The 24,758-nt window shown below is 38.0% G+C and overlaps 1 protein-coding gene and 1 long non-coding RNA gene across 4 annotated transcripts in view; one reads left to right on the forward strand and one right to left on the reverse strand.

Annotated features, from left to right (window-relative positions):
- Positions 1-24,758, forward strand: part of LOC105430832 (serine/threonine-protein kinase MARK2) — an 84,582-nt gene that overhangs the window by 13,049 nt on the left and 46,775 nt on the right. The window contains exons 1-2 of one of the 2 annotated variants that reach the window (XM_089079178.1): positions 4,648-4,781; positions 11,839-13,428. The exons of the other annotated variant lie outside the window; for it this stretch is intronic. Of the exons in view, the coding sequence (XP_088935304.1) occupies positions 13,060-13,428 (369 nt within the window). The 5' untranslated portion in view covers positions 4,648-4,781; positions 11,839-13,059. Of the gene's footprint in view, positions 1-4,647; positions 4,782-11,838; positions 13,429-24,758 lie in introns of those variants that run through there. 2 annotated transcript variants of the gene reach the window in all.
- On the reverse strand, positions 960-11,506 carry LOC105430834 (uncharacterized). Of its 2 annotated transcripts, XR_016139787.1 has the most exons (4): positions 11,210-11,506; positions 8,133-8,578; positions 7,923-8,034; positions 960-5,753 (listed from the first exon to the last, which is right to left on the reverse strand). It is a non-coding gene; the product is annotated as an uncharacterized LOC105430834 (long non-coding RNA). The 2 variants fall into 2 exon arrangements; XR_968224.3 differs by lacking the exons at positions 7,923-8,034; positions 8,133-8,578; positions 11,210-11,506 and adding an exon at positions 6,146-6,514.

Genomic DNA, 24,758 nt, shown 5'->3' on the forward strand with positions numbered 1-24,758 from the left:
TTTACGTCAGGACTATACTTTATCCTATACTTTATCCTCGAAATTTTATCGAGATAAATTGCCAATTTGAATATCGATTTATTCAACCGATATTGCAGAAATCCTGAAAATATATTCCTGAAAATAAAAGCGGAGAAACTTGATATCTTTTTTTGCATAAAGCAATAAATTGCGAGAAGAAAAAAAATCAGAATTGGAAAATCTATGAAAAGATCGAACGAATTGTTTACCACATATTTTGTTAAATGTGTTTATCAATACGGCGAGATTAAATTATAATTTTTATAAGAAAGAGGAGATAAAAAAAGACTATTTTCTTATCTTGTTGGCTTGTATAATATTTATCTATATTAAATCATGACATTTATTTTACTTTAAGACAATTAGGAATTTTTCGATGTATGATTATGAAATATATATATATTTTCAAATATTGTGTTTGATCGAGATCGACAAGGATCCTTAGTAGTAATATAATTGTAGTGATATGTGTTTCTTGTACTAATTCTAATAACTTATTCAAGCAACCTTCGCGGGATGTCTTCTCCATAGAACTCATAAATTATTTGATCCTTTATTAGATTAATTTACATCCAAGTGCGAAGATGAATAAGTTCCTGGAAACGTCATCAACCTAGACTTACAATTAAAGAAGAATATTCTAATATATTTTTTTTACTGTAACTATACTTTTTATATCTATAAACAAATGATGATTTTTATGTTTTATAATAAAATTTAATAAAATATAAAATTTAATAAAATAAAATTTAATAAAAAACTACACACGACATGTGTCTGTGTGCGTGCGTGCGCGTGTATGAAAGAGAAATGTAACAGACTTATTTGGCAATTTATCGGAGAAAAACTAAGAAAAATTTACATTTTACATTACCGATAAATGATAAAAATATAATACATAAAATTAGAAAAAAATTTATTGAGCGAATAATGAATGCTTAAACGTTTTAACTCACATCTTTATTTTATACTTTGTTTTATACATAAAACAATTTATTCACAATTACCCAGCATTTTTTTACGTGCGTAATTTCCGAACACGAGGCGCGCTAATTATAATGTTGTTCAGATCTCGGCCTTACTTTTAATAACGCTGCCTTTCATCTTTAGCGTTACGCAAAAATATCTTTACATTATGTGAAGACATTCTGCAGATGTTCGCGTTACGTTCAAATCAAAGCACTTTACTGTCGCGCTGCAAAATGTAACGATTGTGTAACGGACAATCGGGTTAATTAGGTTAATCTTTATGCGCTCAAAGAGCAAAATCCACAACTTCTCGTATGTGTTGCTATTTTTTTTTCCGTCCACCACATTGTACTCGTTGCATGATCGGTTGCGAGCAAAGCTGATCGAGGTTGAACACAGTTTTAATTACTGTCCGTAGATTAACTATCGAGCATTAACTAGGTTGATTTTCTTTGTGGATATAAAGGGACGATGTCAAGGATACTTGTGTGCGAGAAGGTTTAATCATAACCGGTCGATCCATTTTTTCACTCCAGATCCGATCAACTCTGACACCGATTAAATTAATGTAAATAATAAAGTTAAAGTCGCAAAAGTCTAATGAATATTTAATCCTTTAAGCGTCTCGCTAGAAAATCGATGGCAAAGGCATTAATCAATTTACGATAACGAGCACATAATTTGAAAGTGGCGAAATAGTGAAACTGTCGATAGCACGGTCCACTTGGCAATTGATAGTTAGTGCGACCGATTATTAATGATGCTAATGACCGTGAAAGATCGTGAATCTTCATGCGCTCAGAACGAATTTTTTTCATTAAGTCTTTAGTGACGACTAATGTTCAATGTTGTATCGCGCCAGAAGGAGTATATATTTTCTCCTCAGGTAACATCACTTTCTATCTGCGAAAAGATGTATTCCGTGCATACTTCGAGAAAGTTTCCGACTACCGAAGGTTACGACCCGAACTTTCCACTTTAAACCTCGAAGGTTGCCATCGTAGTTCATCGATCATCGCGATGTTCGCGAACGATCATTGATCACTATCAATTTTATTTCCATTTATACATTTTTAACTATTTAAATTGTCATAAATTAATTCGCAATATGAAATAAAATCTCACGAGTTAATTAATAATAACAAAATTTTGCGATTTTTATGATTTGTCAAATATTGAAATCTCATGTTATGTACTTAATTGCATCAAGAAAATCGCATGTTTATGGAATATACGTCAACAGACTTTTAAAACGAAAGTGCTCCGGTTTCTCTAATATATTAGTAGAAATTTCATCGTGATAATGTTGCTGGTGGCTCGATACATTTTGACCGTTATAAAACATGAGTAAGGGATGAGTAAGGGACTAATACTGCGACGAGGTCCCAAGTGGCCGAGAGCGGTGCTTGTGAAGTAAAACGTGTCTATCCGAGGGTTAAAAATCCATGAGAGATCCTCGTGCATAGGTCGTATAAAGGCTTGCCTCGCGCCATGTTACATGCATCAATTCCCAAAGTCAATTAATCTAATGGATCCGTCCGCTCGTTTCTCTGATCCGCCTCGTACCGCCGGGTCTTTTCTGCCTACCCCCGCTGTCCAAAACTTGTCCCGCGCCCACTCTCTCTCTCTCTCTCTCTCGCTCTAAATGCGTTTGTTGTGCAACGAATGCATCTAGAAGTGATTGTGCGGTGCGTTCAATTTCTATTCGCCACGGCGTCCGTGAACGCACGCAAAATTCGCACGCAAAGGTGTAAGCGCGTCCGCAGAATATCATGATTACCACAGACCTGGAAAAAAAAAAAACTAGAAAACCGGGAAGAGTTGTGAAATTTAAATTTGGTCAGGGAAAGCCAGAAAAAAATCGTGGAAATTTAAATTTGGCCAGGGAAACTCTGGAAAAGAAACAAGAAGACATATAAAGAAGTCTGAAATTTTGAACTTCGCTCACAATTCCCTTGAATGCTCTTGTTTTAAAAAGTACTTATAATTTTATTTTTTTTTTTTTTATTTAATCTCTCTTTTTATAACTTTTTATAACTTTAATTTTTTTTTTAATTACTTATTTATTTTTTGTCGAAACTTACATTCAGGATTATATTATATTACTAGATTTCTAAAGTTATATATTAATAATATAAGCTACCTCTCTTCGTGTTTCTCTAAAATTTAATATTATTGAAAATTCTGTACTGTCATGTAAAACATGGAAAAGTCAGGGAATTTCCAAATTTATTTTCTACGGCAACTCTGAATGTGTCTTCGATCAGGTGAAGAGTTCGATTATCATCGCTCTAACATTACATTTATATTTTAGAAAGAGGAAAAACAGATAATAAAGAAAGAATTATCTTATTAAATACTGTTTAATTACGAATTTCCATTATAATAATTTACGCATGCATGCACGTAGTCATTTAATAACCATCCCGCAATTACATAAAGAGCTTTTACTCTATTTTCATCGCCGTTACGTCATGCGTCTACGTATATCGCTTCAGTTGGTGTGCAAAGGCAGTTTAGCGATTTCAGAAACTGCACTTTAAAATCTTTAAATATCGGGGTTATCTAAAACGTCATGCGGTGTGACGGATCACTTCTTTAATTAAGTTAGAACGCGAGAGCGAGAGACCATGCGAAAATCGCGAAGATATTCTTCCCGTTCCCCGTTACTCTCTGACGTCTTCATCAGATACCACACTTTTGCAAAGTGTTACAGGAACATACACTCGCATCCACGGCCATTATGTTATCCTCGGCATGGACGAACGTGCGCAGCTTGTGTAAAAGTACAGTACTGAGAGATTTCTCGTGCACTTTCTGATTCGCAAACAAATCTTGCGAGCAAATCACTTTTAATTAGGTAATTAGGCACTATTTAATTCGCGAGAAATGGCGGATGAAATTCTGGATTTCCCACCAAAGTACAGTACGGAATTTTACCTGATTCACCGTAATTGTATCAAAATTGTTTAATGTCACAAAAGATAACGAGAAGAATAGTTCATATATTGACGTAAATCACCAGCAACACTGAACGAATAAAGATTCGGTCATTTTTTTTTTAAAAGAATTCCTCGAAAAGTGACACATGCAACCTCTTTCATGCGTGCTATTCTTGTCATACAGTTTCTGTTGATTACAGTCGCGTTCTGTAAATGACGACAGCAAATTGAGGGGAGGTTCTCGCAGTGCGTAAACGTATGAGAATCCTTTCATCCTCGATACCTAACAATTATCGTTACAGATAACGACAAAAAACACACACACACACACACACACACGCGCGCGCGAGAGTTAAACGAGAAAGGAACACGCACACATTCCCACGGATATTTGCCGTTCAATCTTTCGCTTTTCGGGAAAAAAAAAAATTAACAGCCGTCGGACCACGATTACGTTTATCAAAAATCATATTAGTTTTGACTAATATCGATATCATGCGCAAACCTGAGATCCGATCGAGGAGACTGCCGGAGAGCCATACGCGTGTGTACGTGTGTGTGTACGTGCCGCACGCACGCACGCACGTACGCACGCACGCACGCACGCACACACACGCGCGAGAGACAGGCGGGTGGGCGGGCGGGCGGGCGGGAGCGGCGGGTATCACACTCGCAAGATCCAGCGACGAAGAGAGCTCGCACTATCCCCGCTCGGCGCTCGACGCTCGACGCGCTCAGTTAGCACGAGACTCGCGATCGAGTAACACGGAGAGCGCGATCGCCGATGTGTGTAGTGGCCACGACGAGACCGGCCCTCCTCCTCTCTCGCGCTTCCGCGAAACGTCCACGGTAATCTTCCGATTCCCCGCGGAACGTCCGCGAGGAAAGACAGAGTCGCGTCGTGGAAGGACGGTTTCTCGCGTGAAATCGGCAAAACTCTCTCTGTCCTTCTCTCTCTTCCGCGTTGCGTTCGGTATCGCCGATATCGCCGATTATCACGCGTCGAAATCGAACGTAAAGTGAAATTGAACGTACGCATACGCGACACATCTCTCGCTCGACAACGATACACACACACACACACACACACACACACACACACACACACACACGTCGAGCGAGTGAAATGTCAAGGATGCGACTTTGCCGTAGCTATGTAGCTTACCTCATACTATTCGTACTTTCCTCTCTGAAATTCCAGACGATTAATTTCCGCATACCTCTTCTTCTCGCTTTTCTATTCGTTCGGCCATACGGGCGGCACGGGGATGCGCGATAAGGGTTGGAACTGGTGTATTCTCCTTTTTTTTTTTTTTTTCTTTTTGCGCACGGACAAAAGTGAAAGATCACTTCCAGTCATCGACGCGAGATCGACGGACGATTACCTTAGTGATGGTGCATCATGATTCCTCACATCCGACGACGCCTCTCGCATCTGCGATAACGCGGTTGTTTGTTGCTCGCTCGTATGTGTGCCCTATGCCGTAATCCGCGATATATCTTCGTTTTCGATAGCGAACGATGTTGATCTCCCTGGAAATTTACGCGCGTGACGCGCGTATCCCGCGGTGACGTCGTCGGTCATCGAGGGATAACACGTGCTCGCCCGGAGTATTATTCCGTTGATATTAATACCAGCGATGTAAACACTGGTCTCGGACAATTGGCAAACTCCGGGATCTTAGACACACCGGGGCGGCTCATCGTGGTGATCTTGGAAATTGGTGCTGGTGTACGAAAGAGAGATCAGATGTTTCCGAGTTCAACGACGTGTTTATCGAACACGATTGTTGATCAAACAAGCGTTTCTTCCTCCCTTAACTAGAAAAATAAAAATACGACATTTTCACGAATATGTTATTGAATGTGTCTGTCGTAGGTAAAAACCGGGTTTGAGACGTTCTCATGATGGATTTGTATTACAAAATATGAATACTATTCTCGCTCTCTTGATTACTTATTAGATATGAAAACGTGTAAGAGATATGTGAAACCTGCGAGACAGACATAGAAATATCAAAAGAACGTGGTTTATAAATAAAATTAAGATTTCAAGGAAAAATTAAACATATGTGAAACGGATCAAGCGTGGAAAAGATAGAGACAAAAAAAAATAGAGACCGTACCGTACATTTCGCGTAATTTCCGTAATATCCTGCAGGAGGATATTATTTCTCGTTTCGTGCGGATTTCTAGGACATGCAATCTCTTACTTGGAAACACCCGATATATCGCTCCTTCTCGTTTGCCAGAAGACAATCGACCAGCGATTAGTATCATCGATTCATTCGTGCGTTCCGTGCGTGGGTGGTGTTTCGATTGTGTAAAAAAAAAACCCGGACGGCGCGGGCCTCCCTTCTTCCACCACGACCGGTTTGTCGATTCACCGGTTTTCTAGCTGGCACTCTGACTTGCACTTTTACCAATTTAAGCAGAATGTCGTAAGAGAGCGCGGCAACCATCGACTCCCCGAGGCGCGTGACACGCATAGACGATGCATCGTGCGACGACGCGATGGTTTTTAATTTGCGCCTCGACGGTGCAACAGGTTCCATTCGAGGAACGGAATGTTTCCCGCGACGTTGCGTGCACGTCGAGCGGATCGCCAAGCGAGATCTATCGATCTCGATCTAGCCGACCCGATCGGGATACTTTTATGCGCGCCGCCTGCCTAGCTTCATTAACTCGCTCAATCGCCCTAACAACGCAGCCTATCTCGCTGCGAGTGCAACCACCGTCTCTATTATAACCGATATATATATATATATATATATATAACCGATATATATATATATATATATATATATATATATATATACCGGCGGTAATTATGCCGTAAAATTGCATTGTATTATTTCGTAGCAAATTTTTTTTTTTTTTTTTTTTTTCACTTAACGATCGTTATATTTCAAGATTGAGACCTTCCAGAATTTGTCGAAAGTTAAATTGTACGACGCACGTAACGGGCGTATATCGTTAATTTCTCGTTTCTCTGAAATTCTAAAGGTGCATGCTTTCCCCCGTGTTGTGTCATTTGTATTTCTCCGGTTTCTTCACATCTACCACCCGTTAACTCATTTACGTTAATAACGTTAGGAAGCGTCGTGCGCGAATTCGTGGCACCGCGACTCTCTGACGACCGCGCGAAGCGTATTCTGCGATCATTCCCATCTTAAAAGATTCGTGGCCGCATTTTTCTGGTGAAAAGTGCGCGAGTTTTACCGTTCGAGGTGTCTTATCGTTTAAAAATAATGTGAGAACACATGTAAAAACTTTGAGGTCAGAATCGTTTAATATGTCATGTTGGAAATAAATATTAAAATATTAAAAAATATTCAATATGAAAAATTTATAATTGTATAATCGTAGCGAATGAAAGATTTCTTGTCTTTGTTTAAAATATTAAAATTATTAAATGTGCAAAACTAAATGAAAATAGATATAAATAATTTTTAAGAATTTTCAAGAATTATTAAACGTGTTTTGCGAATATTTCGTAGTGGAAGTGAACGTTTCACATGCGCGAAGATTTAAGCGACTCGTATATCATCAAATTGATACGCCATAAAGTTTTATCAAATTTTTTTTATGTACACACGATTCAAGCCAACTCTTATCGATCTCGGTGTAACTTGTATTTCATATCGATGCTCGACACGATGTGATCTACACAACCGTACAAGACTCTGTTTTACAGTGGGTGGTAACAGTGTGATGTTACGCGGTCGACTCAACACGCCCATTACGTCAACACGCAAGTCTGTCAGCTACTAGTAATGGCAAATGCGATTCATTGCAGCCTTCGAAAGAACAAATGCTATTAATATAACATATAATATATCTTCTATTATTACTTCTTTATCATGTTTTCTTTCCTATATCTTATCCATTTCGTCATTTTCTCATCATTTCTCATCTTACCAGATATTCCCTTCACATTTATTTTAATAAGATTCTGAGAAACGGTCGTTTACAAATTACGATCATTACATCTCTCAAGAAATTATCCTCTTCTAAGCATTTTCTTCTCATCATCATCATCATCATCATCCATGTTTGATTCCGTTCAATTGACGATCGCAAATACGAATTCTTCCGCGCTCTGCACAAAAAAAAAAAAACAATATCGTGGAATTCTCCTTCGCTTCGTTTCGCTTCGCATCTCCTCGCCTCACCTCGCCTCGCCTTGCCTTGTCTTACCTCGCTTCGCCTCGCCTCGCCTCGCCTCGCCTCGCCTTGCCTTGCCCTGCCAGGCCGTGCTCGGCGTAGGTAGCAAAAGAGAGTGCATCGTACAACGGAGATATGCACTACCGAGCTCAAGGAGACCCACTCACACGCGCGACGCCGTCCTTTGCGACGTCGCCTGGAACATCCACGAGGATGCGTTGTGTTAGTTTCTTCTTACCAGTGGGAAAATCGCCTTCCTTCCTTCCTTCCTTTCCTCGAGCGTCATCGCGTCGAAAGCGCATACGAAACACGAGGAATTTTCAATTCGGTATATACGTTGATTGCATGTTTCTCGTCAGCTCCGCATACCTCTCCACGATCTCAATCCACGGTGACGGTCTCAAGGCTGACTTGAGATTGATTTTTCAATCGCCCAATACCCCTTCAATTTTTCCACTTTTCAAAGTGTCTACATCGCACTATCAACACAAATTTCAAAAATTAAATTTCTCGAGTACGTTAATTATATTATTTTAATTTTAACTGTGCGCGCAGCATATATATCGTGTTTGCGATATATAAGGAGTGTCTGCGAAGAAATTAATTTTTTTTTATGTTTTGTGTTGCATGTCGGCAAAGTGGAAATGGTAAAGTAAACCTGCGATGTCATATCGCGTCTATTAATTTTCTTTATTTCATTATTGAACAATGGCGTGGAGTGAATCGAAACGAGTTGCGTGCGTTACATTTGCCAGCATTCTCGATTCGAGTGTTTCGAGAACCCTCGTCCCTCATCCGTGTTTACATGGAAATTATTGGTTTTTGTCATGTCTCTCCGTCATGATTCACGCTGCATGCTTAGGAATGTCGACCTCTCACGACCGCGCCCGAAGGAGAAGCCCACCGTTTCGCTATTCACGACACGAGCGGATATCCGTTGTAATTTTATCCTATCGACGGGAGTTCTGGGGCGTTCCGTTATCTAAAAACGCGCGTTAAATTCTGTCTATATATCTAGGCAATGTACATATATGCGCAAGTTGTTAGACTTTAAGATTTTAAACGATTCGTTGCGAGTTTTCGACGAGCACAGGTCAGAATTACAATTTTATCGCGAAGCTCGAGGAAGCTTTCCGACGTATACTTCCGACGTATATTCCACCTTGACCTTGCGAGCTTTCTGCATTAAGAGTCTTCCTGCGCTCGATTATACAGGTCGGTCGGTCGCAAGGTGATTAATTTAATTGAATTGAATTGGATTTAGAGAGATACGGGCTTCTCTTTTTTGGGATAATGACCATCGAGGACCCGAAAGTGGACTGACTGTTATCGAAGAGCTCGAGTGCAATTCTTTCTCTATCTTTCTCTCGCGTTCGCAAAGGTAGCTTTTCTCAGATCACGCGAGGTGTTACGTAATTTTCGATTAGATGCCTTAATGCCCGACAGAAAAACGGGCTGCAGCAAATCGGGATCGATGGTTGCCAGAACGTTTTAACGATATTACGAACAGAGCGAATCGATGAATATTAGCTCTCGCGATTTTCTCTCGCAATTTCTCGGACGAAAACGCTCGCCAAGAAAACTCGGTTCGCGTTGGCACGACTTAACGTAACAACGGTATCCCCACGATAGACCGTTAAATCACTTCGATAACTACATAATATCTGCACTAGAGCACCGTGCGTAGTCCATTTTGTATCTAGCTAGTGTGTTGTACAAACAGATAGCGAGTGCGTAACCTTCGGGCATTCACGGGCGTGCCGGAAATAATAATGAGATCACATTGTATTTACTGCATTTCGCGTTTCAGATTTATTTACAATGCCTCATACTTGACATCGCACGAAAAACATTACATTAGTAAACTACATCGTAGAAGTATATATATTAAAAATGCTAAATTAATTTTGTTGAGTAAAGTTAATTTTTTTTAGAAAATTTGAAGCATTTGAATAAAATTTTAAAATTTAAAAAAAATTTCAAGCATAAATATCTTCGCGTGGAAGACATTTTTCTCTACCTTATTTCACAATAATCGACTTGATCGCCTTTTCATTCATTTTTCAATTAATGATCACGACGTCCGATGTTAAAATTTAACGATCAGACTCGTACGAATTCCGTCTTATAACACTTTCCACGTTCATAAGCAAGATGATTTTCACCGAGACTAAATTCACTTTAAAACACTAATTAGGACGTGTTGAAAGTAGGTTTCGAATTTATGTATGTACGTTACAAACTCGAAGTTTTCCCTTCGCATGTTTTACAGAAATAACACGGGTTATCACGCCCACGTGCGAGGAGCAGTTAGTTATTCCGATTATAAAAGTAGCTAACCTGCTCCGACTTGAACGAATTCTCTCATCCCGTTTGTTGATCTCACGGCGACGCGACGTCATCTCCATCTCTATCTCGTCATCGCGCTTACAGTCATTTCGCTGGAATCCGATGATTCCGAATAATGGATCTAATTATCTTGTAACATGTGATCTCGCGTGACGTAAAAACTCAACTCTCGTATGGAAATAAATTTGTTCTAAAACTACAGTGACGTTTACATTACTGTAATGAAGATCTAATTTAACGATCGCGACGGGATCTCCGCAGAAGACGAATTAATAATTTACTTGAAAAAGACGACCTCGTTCGGATAGATTCGGAGATGCGGATCGCTCCGGTAATACGACTATCGCCATGACTTTCCGGGAAGGTTCATCGGGTGCAGTGACCCTTGGCTAATTGCATCCGCGTCGTGGTATATCTCGTCCATTTTCTATGCAGTGAATTTTAAGATCGTGACGTTAGAAAACGGGATCGATAAACGTGACGAGTGCATACGAGGTGCGTTCAAAATTGTCTCTTAAATTTCCTATGCTGAAACTGTGCGAATCTTTAATTTTTTTTTTTTTTTTTTTTTTTTTTTTTTTTTTTTTAACGACGGGACTCTTTTGAACAGTAGACTATTTTTGTAGCCACAATTAAGATGAAATTATTATAAAAATATCTTATTTTTACGAATCCTAAAAAGAAAAAGATATTCTCTACTTTGAGTTATCTGAACGTAAAAATATGAAGAATTTAATTAATGATCCTGATTGAATAAATACCTATTAATGTGGGTAATGTGGTAAAAAACGAACACAATTTTTTCTCGATTTCTTCCTCGGTGTTGCCAACAAAATCACACCTTCGTCAAAAGAGATGTATTTCGATCGACATTTGACTTCTAATACGGACTAAAAATTCTGCTCTCTACTTAATTAGCTCTATATTAAATGGCACGTGAGGTTCGCGGTAAGCCGTTTAAATATTTGGGAATCGCGATAAAGATTCACGTCATCCACCTGCCGGGGGACGTCAACCTCGGGCAGGAACACCTGCGAGCAACACACACCGCCCGTGTAGAATCCACCGTCGGACTGAATCCATGCAAAACAAGTGGCGTGACGCCCGTCGAAGCGGCACCAATGGAAAAGCGTCGTGCGCAAATCTAATTAATCGCCGTCGCCCCGCGTCACGAATTGAAGGAGGAAGCCGCGTAACGTTTCGTCGTCGCGCCGCCATCGTCGTGATTGTAACCGCGTTATCGCGTTAATCGAGCTAGGTCTTCTCCGTTTGCGTTACGACATTCCCGTCGATTTGCACGAAGTGTCGAATCGCGAATGTCGAATCGCAATCGCCGGAGTGACGGGAGAACTCCGTGAAATTTGTCAAGCCCCTGAACTCGATTTCGCAGATCGCGCGCGAGTGAAGGTTACGAAGAAGTGATCGTTGAGATTCGAGAAAAAGCACGGCGCCTCGAGAGGGATTGTTGGATTGCTCGTTGAATTGTAAACTGATTCCGAAGGTGTTGATACTGCGGCCCGCAAGATCTGCCACGCTACGGCGCTCGAAATTGCTCGAAAGTTCGACCCAACGCGAAACTCTGGACAAACGAGTTGAACGACCGTTGAGTCGAGAAACTGTATGAAAAATCAAGAGGATTTGTTGAGTGAACGAAAAAGCTAAACGGAGGAATATGTAACGAAAAATCGCAAAGGAAGGAATATAAAATTGATAATCGTTCAGTGATTGCGACACGTTATAGATAAGCTGTCTCGCTTTTTTTCCTACGATTGCGCGGATGGATTTTGCGTATCTTGTGGTGGCATATTTAAGCGCGTAGAACGCGTAAAGTTATCGAACGATCCGCAGCTGCGCTCGACGTCCTGTCCCTCAGGAAATAAGAGGCCCCGCGATCTTGTAGTAAGTGTTACAGAGGAGGTGGAGAACTGCAAGGAGTTGTGAAAGGAACGGAACATCGAATCGACTTTCTCTCGCTGTGGTAACAAAGACATTTAAAAGTTTGCGATCGGAACGATTCTGATTCATAATACGATAATCTTGGCTTTCCAACAAGGTGTCTTAAAAATCGTTTTGCCCATGCTAATCGAGGAGTGACAAAATAATTGCTGCGAGAACAAAATAGAGATATCATCACTAAAAGATATTACGGCAGATGTTACATCTTTAAAACTGAGGTCTCAAGATCAAAAGGAAAAGAAGACGTTTGAGACGAAAAAAAATTCTTTTCAAGTGCAAAAGCAAGAGAACATAAATTTCAGCACAAAAAAGATATATTACAATTGTATAAGAAATCTAATAGACTCTATCTATATATAATATAAATATTCAGATTCTTTTATAGCCACAGGATAAAATACGTTCTCAATCGATTTAGCGCGATTAAGAGAAATTTCTTCCTGCGGAAGAAAACCGTGTTCGCTATTATCGAAGTCGTGTCCGTGAGGATCTGTGCGTATTATCGAACAGATAGGCAGAGGAATTCCATTTCACGACAGAAGGCAACGTCGCGTTGGTTTCGATTCTCTTGGAGATCGGAGACCGGAAGTGGTTGGGCATCGTTCGACGGCGGCACAGCGAGAAATCCGGCAGGATTGCTCCGCACGTGGACACGATGTACGTGATGGAGACGGGTGGCCACAAAGTGGCGCCCGTGCCCACGTCGACGCGAGTTAAGAAGGTGGTGGACTACAACAAGACGATGAATCAACACCATCATCACCGTCACCACGAGGGTGGCGGCGAGCGCGGGGGCGGTGGCGGGACGCACATCGCCGCGACGGTGAAGAATACGGTCCGCCGATTGTTGCGACGTACCAAGAGCCATCGGGACGCACCCTCGACGAATGCCTCGACGATGACCCCCGTCGTCGCCAACGGCCATCCCATCGTGCCGCCGTCCACGCGTATATCCAGGAACGACTATATGCCTCCGCCCTCGTCGGACTTTAAGCGCTATTCCAGGGCGCGCGTGAGGCTCCAGGTAAGAGAAGAGATCACTCATCTATCTAGAAAACTATCTCGAGTCTTTATCTGCTGCGAGCGTTTTTCCTTCGTGGTTTTGCGCTTCGTAGACTTTTTTTTATGCGAAGTGACGACAGAATTCCCGAGAGTTTATTATCACTAATTGATCGCGTCGGGCCGTACAGGAGCACCAGTTACAGCTGCACGGAAGAGTGCAGAAATTTAACAGATATTAATATTATTATATAGCGTGCGTTTGGATTAATTAAAAAAACTGAAGCGTATATATTTTTCTTTACCTTACCTTTTTGCGATATCGAAATGCGCGCAATCCGCTGAAAGCGGCAAACTGGAACCAGTTTGCCATCTGCGGATAATAGCGAGTGGAAAAAAAAAGAAAAAAAAAGGAATCGGTGCTCGCACGAGTGAAGAAAAAGTTGGATAAAAGTGGCGATGATATCGGTCATTTATTTGCGGCAGGTGCGCAGAATGTGCCGCGCGGAGAATGGAAGACGCAGGGTCTGTGTCAAGTTTAATCGTTCCCCTTCCCCTTTCATTGAGCCTGATAATTAGGAATGGAGAATGATCGATAATACTTGTTCGAGAAAGCGGCGGCTTTTCACTTTTCTTAAAGAATATCATAGATACTTGATTGTCACGGACGACGCTTTTACAAATGATGATATTAATCGAGCTGTTTCATTATATTTAATCACTTGACGGTTACGTTTCTACGAAATTTTTATCGCTTATTTTTATTATTATTTATCAACTTAATATCGACGAAACGAGGAAACATATTGCAAGGACCAATCTCGTGAAAATTATTAAATGTATGACATACAACGCGTCAATCTCGAGAGTGAGATCATCAAGATTCTCTCGGAAATCCTCGATTCGAGGAATGATAATTTCGTGGATTTGTGCTATAATGAGTATTAAAACCACTATTTTTACTTCCTTGAAATCATACATGAAGCATACATTCCATATAGGAATTTTAATCAGAGTAAAGCGCCAACAATTAAAATTAATAAAAATATGTAAGACAATTACGAGATATAAATTCTATTTTAAAAAATATTAAATTTAAACAAAACGCAAAGATAGATTTATAAAATAAACATTTATTTTTATTATTTTCAAATTATCGTTAGTTTATCATACTAATTTTTACATACTTTTGTTGCGTTTGCATATTTTTCCTGGCAGTCACCTCGATCGACGTTTATGTAAGTCTTAATTAAGTTATCTCGCATAACTTATCATGTCTTTTCCTCGAAGATGTATCCATTAAGGGAGAAGTCAAGGCTTCTTTCAAGTCATTTTTCTAAGGTAAAAACGAACTATTAATCACACAATTGATTCTATAAAAGCTGCTATCTAATCTAACGATCTTAATCGATCTTAAAATATTAAATAATAAATTCATAATGCTACTTAAGATAAATGAATGAAAAACTGAAAGATATAGTGCATTGAAATGATTATGACTCGTGTATCTTATTATATTTTATCAGAAAACAAATCGCAATATTTCAGTAATAAAATTATTGCTCTTATTCATTTTGAAATACAAATCGACCCTTGCGGATTTTTTGCGGATCTTCGCAGGGCGTTGGAGCTCTGACGAGACGCCGGCAACCTTGCGTTATTATTATTATTATTATTATTATCCTGTCTTAGTCGTTCGGGGACAATGCGCCGAGTACTTTCCAATATTACGAAAGTTACAAGTCTCTCCGCCTTCGCGACGGACGAACGGACGAAGGAAAACTTGTGAGAAATAATCGAACCGAGCTGCGCACCCGTCAACCGCGTAACATTGCGTTTTCGCTGCTGGTTTCCTTTCACTGTCCATAGATATGTGTATGTGTGTGTATGTGTACGCGATATCGATGTGGTAGTACGCACGTATCGCATACGCAAGCTGCAACGCACCTTCGCAGCAGCCTGCACAGGTGCACGAGCCCGTATTGGCGTTGTTACGAAGGCGACGAGGACTGCAGTTTGCACCTGACTGGCTCATTTGTCGAGACAAACCGCCAGTCAAGGTTCGAAGGTTTTTCTTAATGCGGCTCGCAACTGGTCACTAGGAAGTTCGCAAATCTCCATTTCCGAGTCACTCGGCGTGCGATTCGCTATCTTTGAGAATGCGGCGAACGCTCGAGCTTAAAGCTTGAGTATTCTCGATTTTGCTAAAACGAGAGATTTTCAATTATAACCAACGAGATTCTCAAGTCTTATTGTTGGATTTATCGGGATAAAGCTCGCTTCGGTAATAACTTCGACTTTAATTGTTTCAGTAACTTCACCGCGCGCGAAAGAAAAGAGTTAATGACGACAAAAATTTTCCTTCTTACGAAAATCGCATGGAATACGGATACAAATAGAGATAAATAAAATAATAAAGCTGTTGCTCGTTAAAAGTTGTCGAATATACAATTATCGTAATATAAAGTTAAAACTTAGACTAATTAAATTTTAGAGTTAACAATATTTACTTCGTAAATTTTAGAGTTGACAATATTACGTTCTAAAAATTCTTCTCGTTACGGCGAAGATATTTAGTAACTACATTTCAGATGTCAGTAATTAGATTTTTGTTTCTATGATTTTTGATTACTATAAATCGTTTCTTCGTGAATCTTTAAAGTAAATTCCGTGTCATTCGAAAAGATCAAATTGAAATTTACATTCATTTCATGTGTAACGAGGATAATTTGAGATTCTATTACGTGCAATTTCTCATTATCTACAAAGTAAAAGCGTCAGGCATCTCTTGTTAATTTGTAGGATATCTTCATCAAAATTTGTTACGGTTTGCTGATTAAATGCTACAACATCTAAAATAGTTATTCGCATTATAAATTCTATTATATTACTGAAGACTTACTACTATAATTAGTTTACATTTATACAGTGTTACAGAATTATTATAAGTTGTATTATTTTTTTTAGATTCATTATCTCTCTCTCTCTCTCTCTCTCTCTCTCTCTCTCTCTCTCTCTTTCTAATTTTGAATTAATCTTTTCTTGACGACAGATAGGAAATATTTGTATCCCAATATTAGAATAATGCTGAATTATTCTTTATAATTAAATAAAATTTATTTTTCGGAATACTTTTTTTATATTATCTATGGTAATTCTGGTTACTTATCAAGTGCAGTAATACAATCTAGTACATAGTGCTGCAGCCTGGTGGAACTATAAGGAACTTCATGCACTTTGTCTGTTTAACGATCCATATAATTGTCTCGCAGCCAAGAATTAATTTAATTTCTATAAATATCAACATCTAAAAGTCATAATAAGAATACCCTATTTTGTTTACGTGAAAAATTACTCCTTGCATTTCTTATATTATTATTTTTACATAATTTTTTAATATTTATTTAATTTTTATTTAATTTTTATTTAATTTTTTTAATATTTATTAATATAATACTAGTAAAAGAAGATGGTAACACATTTCTGCTATATAATGTAAAAAGTTACTAAATTTTCATCAAATTTAATATTCTCTTTTTTTTTTTCGCTCAAGGTGCATTCTTGTGTGTGAAGACGTATGTAAGAAAAAAAAAAAAAAAAAACATTTTCTCACATCTTTATCATATTTTTAGTATTTTGTGCTCTGACTTTTGCTGGAGAAATAAATTTTTTTTCTTCTTATCCTTATTGTTTGCACGTTTAGACACCCCGTATGATCCATTGTAATCTCTCGCGCGAGTTACACCGGCGCCGAGAGAGTGTGCTCAGCTTCCTGTACGTGACGCGTCGAGACCCCGCTATTTTCGGAATGCAGAAAATACGGGGTGCTCGCTATCAGGCAGGCGGCTTGTGTTTTCCTTTCATTTCGAACAGTATCGAGAGAGACGTGACTCGCACGTGGTGCATTTAACGCGTCTGCTTTTGGAAAAGATTTGGAAATAAAGCTCCATCGCAAAACAGATATTCACTATTCTCCTTCTTAGATCGCGAACGAACGGTATTGAGAGGCATCTACTATTAGAGGCATCTAATATTAATTATTATTATTATTATTATTGTTAGGATTTTTTTGCGAAATGATTTTCTTCAATAGAGATAAAATCGAATCGTAGTAATTTATTACGAACGAAATATTTACTATTCGCTCAAAGAACCTGACGTATTTACAAACAAGCGCAAACAAAGCGTGTTTCTGGTTACTTTCGATATTTTTAACCGCTCGTTATTTTTGTTCTCGCACGTTACTCGCGATAATTTTTCGACGTTTAAGTGTAAAAACAAGGCTTGCCGAAATCGATCGGCTCTCGTCGATTGGAACTTGTTACGCAAGCACTCGCTATGAATAATAGAGCAACTTGCGCGACGAGTCGAAAGATTCTCGCAACTTGCAACTCATTCTTTTTTTTTTTTTTTTTTTTTTTTTTCCTACGAGATCAGAGATATGCTTCTTAGCTTCAGCCAAAATTAAATTTGCATGGCACTTTATTTATAAGGCGATAAATAAAAGACGATTGTAGCATTATACCGTACCATGGTAGAATGCTCACCATTTTAAAGTATGCGAAAATATTGCGGGCTTACGGAATGTTAACAAAAAAACATGTTAGTTATTCGGAGACATCTCGATGAATATATCATCAGGTTGCAGGTTACATACATGTGATCTTAACGTATTGGACGTATTCAATACGCGAGTCAGATAGAAATTTTATCAGTGACAAATAGTCATTCCCGACATGTTGACAGATTTGTCTACGATGTACGGTCAACCGGAAATACTACGATGCAAGGCTAATAATCGATCGGGTTGTAATTGCGAAACGACCAGTTTCCTCCGCACTTATCTCGATTTCCCTACGAGGAACTCGCGTCCTTATCGGGACGAATTCCTCGCGCCGATTCCTCCGTACGTTGCGTCATGCAGAAGCGACTGACGACGAGTCCGAGAGTGCACTTGAAACGATTCACTTCCGTGACAGCGGTTGAGGGATCGTACGAACGTTGTCGGTACGCCTGGTCGGATTCGTACGAACATTGGATGGGAGTTCCATCAAGGCCGCGCCTATCAAACAATTCAAGCTCCCCCAGCGCGCGCCATGCATGCAAATACAGTGCGAATTATTTAAAATATTTCGGTTGTTGAGTAAAAATGCAACACAATGGCCGTAAATGGCAGTAAAAATAATTGGCGATAGGTAACAGGAGAGCATTCCCATTTAGCCAACGATGACGAAAAGTGAAGTGAAATACAGCGGTTTCTCCGTTGTATTTGATATGAGCGATTTGGAGTTTCTACTGAAAGTTAATTGCGACTTAAAAGACGACAACGATGACGACGACGACGACGACGACGACGACGATGACAACTCGCCGTTTCCGTTCTGCAAAAATATGATGTACAAATTTGAATCCGCCGCGGATTATTTTTAGCTCGTATTCCCTAAGGTATCTAATAATAATGTCAGTCATTGAAGGTTATCGATCCAATAAATGAAGCGACTGTCGTAAAAATAACTTGCGTGTATCGATCGTGGGTGTACGTATTGACTTTACACATCATGTGACAAAATTTTATAGTCTTGTTGCGTTAGTTGGTGTCTGCGTTGATCATAAAATTCAGACAGGATCTATTTCTTTTTTCATGACTAACGTAATTTAGACTTATTTGTTTAACAAATTTTAACGAACATAATAATATAATGATACATTATGAATATTAATTTTCATAATCATTTATCTTTTCATGTGCTCGTTTGGAAAATTTAAATGGAAAGCTTTTCAAAATAATACTTGTAATATATCATTAATGGTTGAGATTTGTAGGTGCAACAAAAAAAAAATAGAAAACACAAGTTTAATCACAAATAGTTGATTTTGAATTTTGCAAATAAAAATAATGGCTTATTTTTCAGCGCGATCTCTGTATATTGTATATTATTTTACATTGATCAAAGTTATTTCCGTAAAAGTATAAAAATTAATTGACAATAAAGATAAAAGAAGATTGTAAATGTCAGATTATACAAACAGATATGAATAAATGATATCATTGTGAATATATGAATTATTAAATATGAAGATACTTCTCGCTATAAAACTTTAATTCTTAAAACATTATGTAATTGAATTAGCGCCATATAAGTTTTTGTTGATAATAAAACATTTTATATCATCGTTATATTTGTTATATTTACATGCATATTAGTAGTAAAAATTGATAAAAAGCTGCTTAACTGTAGAAAGTACCTTTTTATGCTAACGCGCGACGTTATTTTCAATGTCAAAAAATAATGGAAAATTCCACGGCAATTGTTTGCGCGTTTGTGCGCGAGATTAATTATGCAAGTAGCATAATTAATCGATTGAAATTTCATATCGCGACATGTCTTATTGCATCAGAAATATATTCCGAGTTTCGAGAAGCGTATTGGCCACGTCTGGTTTTACGACGACGATAATGATAGTATTACTAAGATAAAGTACGTAATGTCGATGTTTATTCGCGTTTCTGATGACAAACAAAATACTTAATCTGTTAGTTTTGAAACAATAATAGTAAACAGTCTCCCGAGTGGATTCTTGTAAAATTCCACCGGCTTAATCAATTTGAGTTTAAATCTCTTGACTTGGCTGTACATTGATTGTTGATTAAAAATACGCTTTTAACTCCACAAATGTGCAATCCAGGGGATGTATTAATTCACTTAATTGCTTTTATAAATGATACATTGTAATGAAAATAAGAAAACATTCGTACAATCGTTAAAAAGTCGATTTCCAGTAATGTTTCCAGTAAACATCGATAGCGATTTGTAAATATTTTGCGAACTCACGTGTTTATCGGTAATATGCAAAAAACGTACAACGAAGAATAAGATTTTTTTTACGATAAACTATTTTATAAACACATAGATAAAGTTAATCATCCATATATACATACGAATTTGTCGCTTGTTTAACAGAAGTCTAATTAGTACAATTTTCTAAAGTTAGTTAAATATAGTTATTCATCTCCTTAATGAGTTTTCATATTGTTCAAATATGACTCTCGATTGCCTGGCCTCTTTTTTATCGCCTTTTTTATCTTAAGGTCGCGGAATACTCGCAAAAAATAACTCGCGCGCGTTAAGAATAGCTTTTGCAAACGACATCAATAATATCGCGAAGCAAAGAGAAAAGTGCAGTGAGTATATAAAGATACAAGAAGAATAAAATGAGAACGGAACTTTCTACACTTGATAGATACAATTTTTCGATTGCAACTTTTTTTTTTTTTTTTTTTTTTTTTTTTTTTTTTTCCAAAAAAATTGGACAATAATGAATGGATATGTCGCTCGTTTCAAAAATTTTCCTACAGTTGCAACGGTTTGGTGATAATTCATTATCTTACAACTGTCATGTGGAAAACACTTTACAAATATGACGAGCGCAAATACCAGAATTTTTAAGACAACCGTAAGACAATCGGTACATGACAAATAGCAGAATACTTCGATTGCTCGGCGCAAAAAACATTGGCTTTAAATAAATTGATTTATATTATTAGAACATTGATAAATGTAGAATGGATTGGATTTTTATTAATGGAATAGTGTGTATGTGAATATTCTCCGTGAATATTCTAATATACATGTCACCTTGATTATAATATTGAGTTTTAATAATAGCTCTCGCGGTTTTATAATTTATCGTTTTGGATATAAACATTTTAAGTTAATAAGTATTTTAATTTTTCAAACATTAATCATCAGAAAGAAATGTCAGTTGTAAAATTAAAATATTTAGCTATTTTAATTTTCTCTTGTGATAAATAATGAAGACTTTCAAAACTCTTACGATTAACGCCGAAAAAGCTTAGAAATTTGCATTATTTATTTCTTTTAAGTTTATTGTCGACTAGTCGTTGTTTTATTATCTCGAAACACGTGAAACCCGAGAGAAATGCATTCTATCGTGTATGCACGTGTGCAAAACGATAAGGAAATGCCTGTTTAAAGAAGGCTTTGCAACGCTTTAGCCTAACACATTTGCGACGTACTTGTAAATCAGTAGTTACAATGCCTCGTTTTTTTCTTAATAAATCCTTCTTTAGCGAAAAAATTAGTACTTCCGCTTAAAGTAATTTATAAATGCATTATAATAAGATTTACGAATCTAGACACACAGATGTGATATTTTATCAGGCGCAGTAAAAACATTTTTTATTTTTTATATGTTTCCATAAAAATATAGTAATATATATCTGGAATGGAAAATTCCTCGGAGGATGAATCGTGGTTTTATCAATTTTTTTTTTTTTGATGTTTCAGCGTTTTAAGATAAACCGGTTCCTCTTACTCTGCGAAATGTCTATAATTTCCGCGGTATTACCGCGAGTGATTTAAGAATATTAAATTACAAAGCTCTGTGCTGTTGTAGCGGAGCACGTCTAATCGCATTCTCCGGTTCTACATGAAAGGTAGAAAAACGATAGTTACGCGGAATTCTCATTAAGGCGCACTACTACACTCATACGGAGGAACACGCGAAATTGTTATAGGGAAAGGGAAGAGATTGCGATAAGCTGACTAGAGGTCGAATAGCAGAAATGTGGAATTGCCGCGCTTGAAATTGGTATAAAAACAAATTGGTTTAGGAGAAATTTTCATTTCGTTTGGGCTTTGGAAGGATTACTCGAGTGAAAGATCGGCTCGGCCAATCGCGACGCGAGATAATCTGACACAACACGTCGTAACGCGATCTATATGCGTTCGGACGTAATGAATTCTCGCGCCTTCGAAAATAGGTTGAGATCGATGCGTGACTCTCTCGCCTGAATCGTACGTTTACGATCGATAAATCCGTCGTTACGTCGCGTTTTCGCTAACGCGCCCGAGTCTCACTCCGCTCCCGAAATCCCAACCCAAATGGATCTCGCGCGCGGGTTTTCGATGCGGGCCTATTTGCGCGAGATTTATCGCGGCGGACGCGGCGGCCGAAGGCATCGCGGTGCGGATTCTCGCGGAATTTCTCAACGGTCGACCGGCCACCGATAATCGTGACGTTGCCGAATTTGTGTTTCCTACGGAATAAGCGGATCTCTCGCGTGAGATATTCCTCTTTCGTGATTCGCGTTTCAATGATATTGATCGTCGTTTGAAAAAAAAAAAAAAAAAAAAAAAAAATCAATTAAAGCTAAGGCGCTGGAATAAATCATCGGAGATTGATTCTCCGTTTGTTTTTAGCCTGCTTTTACCGCGTTGCGATACCGTGTATCATCTTTATAAATCTATGATTGCATCATCGTGTCTTGAGATATACTCAACTTACCATCGCGATTTATCGTGCAACGGGAAAATAACATATAGCGTAAATATATATTGATGTTTCTTGACTAACGAACGTGAGAAGTGTCTGTCTTGGTATCGAAAGCGTCCGATTTCGCGAAGCTGTAAACTATTCTTGGTTTATCATCCGCAACGTTTCACCACGTGTCGTCACGCGGGTTTGTAAAGCCATAAACGCAGATAAAAGCATCTCGATATTTGCGTAGCAAACGCATTGCGCGATGCATCGTTAAGCAGCTGCTGAAACAAATGTCTGAATGGAAATTTTTTTATTCGCCGACGCCGATTGTGCGTCGCGACACGTCTGCATAATTAATCGCGACATGCAAAAAAAAGAAACATGAACACACACACACACACGAGTGTCTAGTGATGTATTTCCTTTTTAGGCTTTCTTAAGTTCCCTCAAACAAGTGCGACTGATGTACGTCGATTAAACAACGACGTACACAGCGTTTAATGAAACTGTGGATGTGGTAATGATTAAGCAAACTAGCGGAAGTGTTGTTTCATTACCAGCTTGTACGAACACGTGAAAAATTCAAGTTTCCAACTTGCGAAACACGATGCCACATTATTCCGTATTTAAAGACATTGCGAGAATTTTGGGAAATTTCAAAACCAGAATCCACGTTCTTGAAGAAAAAAATAATTATATATAAATTAAAGATAATATTGTACTTTGTATATATGCATGTTACGTCATTATTTAGAAGTGCAACGTCGTTCTGGATTTAACTGATAATTTGGAAACAATTTACATCACGAATTAACCGAATGTTCAAACTCAACGTTAATTACGCAATTTACGTTGCAGCTGTTTGCATCGACGCGTAATTGTTTGGCTCGTGATGCGATGACAATTAGCATGCCGAATAGCTATCAAGTCCTAGGCTGCGGTTGTAATAAGAATAATTATGGTGTAAACGCAATTTGTATGTTTCTTGAAGAAAGAGTTTCTTTCTTAAGAATTTCTTTCGGGTTATTTAATCATGGGAGACCAATCGTCTCGAAATTGGTATTCTGTAATTCGAGAAACAAAAACTAGTCTCTTTCAATCGAAATACACGTCATGGAGAAATCGAGGGTGATGCTTCAGAGCTAAAGGTCAGAAGTAACGAGGGAAATAAATTGCAGATCGATAGTTCCGAAGATTGCTCACAATATAGTTTTTCTAAAATAAATTCAAGAAAAATTCTCATCAAGGAAAGTCGATTTTCCAAACTGACAATTTTCTTACGAATTTCGCCGTCGCGCGAACCTTTTAGGATTTAGCTTAAATTAACATTTTGAAATTACAATGCGCATATCGAGAAGTTAACCATCCAATTTTAAGATTATGTGTAACATAATGCAATACGATTATTCTCGTAATTTATACGGTCTTCCTTCATTTTGGAACATTTTAATAAATGCAACACAAATAATATTTGAAGTGGTAATAAATATATGATTTACGGAGAAACACAAATGCATCTATTATTGGATGGAATGAATACGTCAAAATATGAAGCGTGAAGATTGCGTTATTTTTATCCTAAATAGCAATGAAATAAAGCAAAAATTGAATTATCGGCACAAAACAAATTTCAATATATATTTTAATCGTTCATTTCATTTGAGAAATTTAAAAGAGAGAAGAATATAAATAGAATAGAAAAAGAATATATATATATATAATTTAGAAACTAAAAATATAGTATTCTGATAAATGTATTGTGAGTGTAGCGTTTCGATCGATATGCTATAAATACAGATCGTATACGGATAACCGCATAAGTCGCAGTTAAAAAAGAAATAATTTAAAAAATTAAAAAGCACTTTAATGAATATATAGGTCGAAATTAACATTTAGCTATAAACGAATGGCGTAATGTAATATTTATGAGTTGATTATACGTCTTCTAGAATAATGAAAGTTTGATTTTCACGATTTTCTTATTGCACGAGTCCGACTCTTCAATTAAATTCTAGTTCCGGCAAAATTCTAATTGGTGTATACAAGTCGAGGTGTGTATAGTGCGTGCAG

Source organism: Pogonomyrmex barbatus, unplaced genomic scaffold (assembly GCF_055798465.1).
Source record: "Pogonomyrmex barbatus isolate J1 unplaced genomic scaffold, ASM5579846v1 scaffold3, whole genome shotgun sequence".
Lineage (NCBI taxonomy): Eukaryota > Metazoa > Arthropoda > Insecta > Hymenoptera > Formicidae > Pogonomyrmex > Pogonomyrmex barbatus.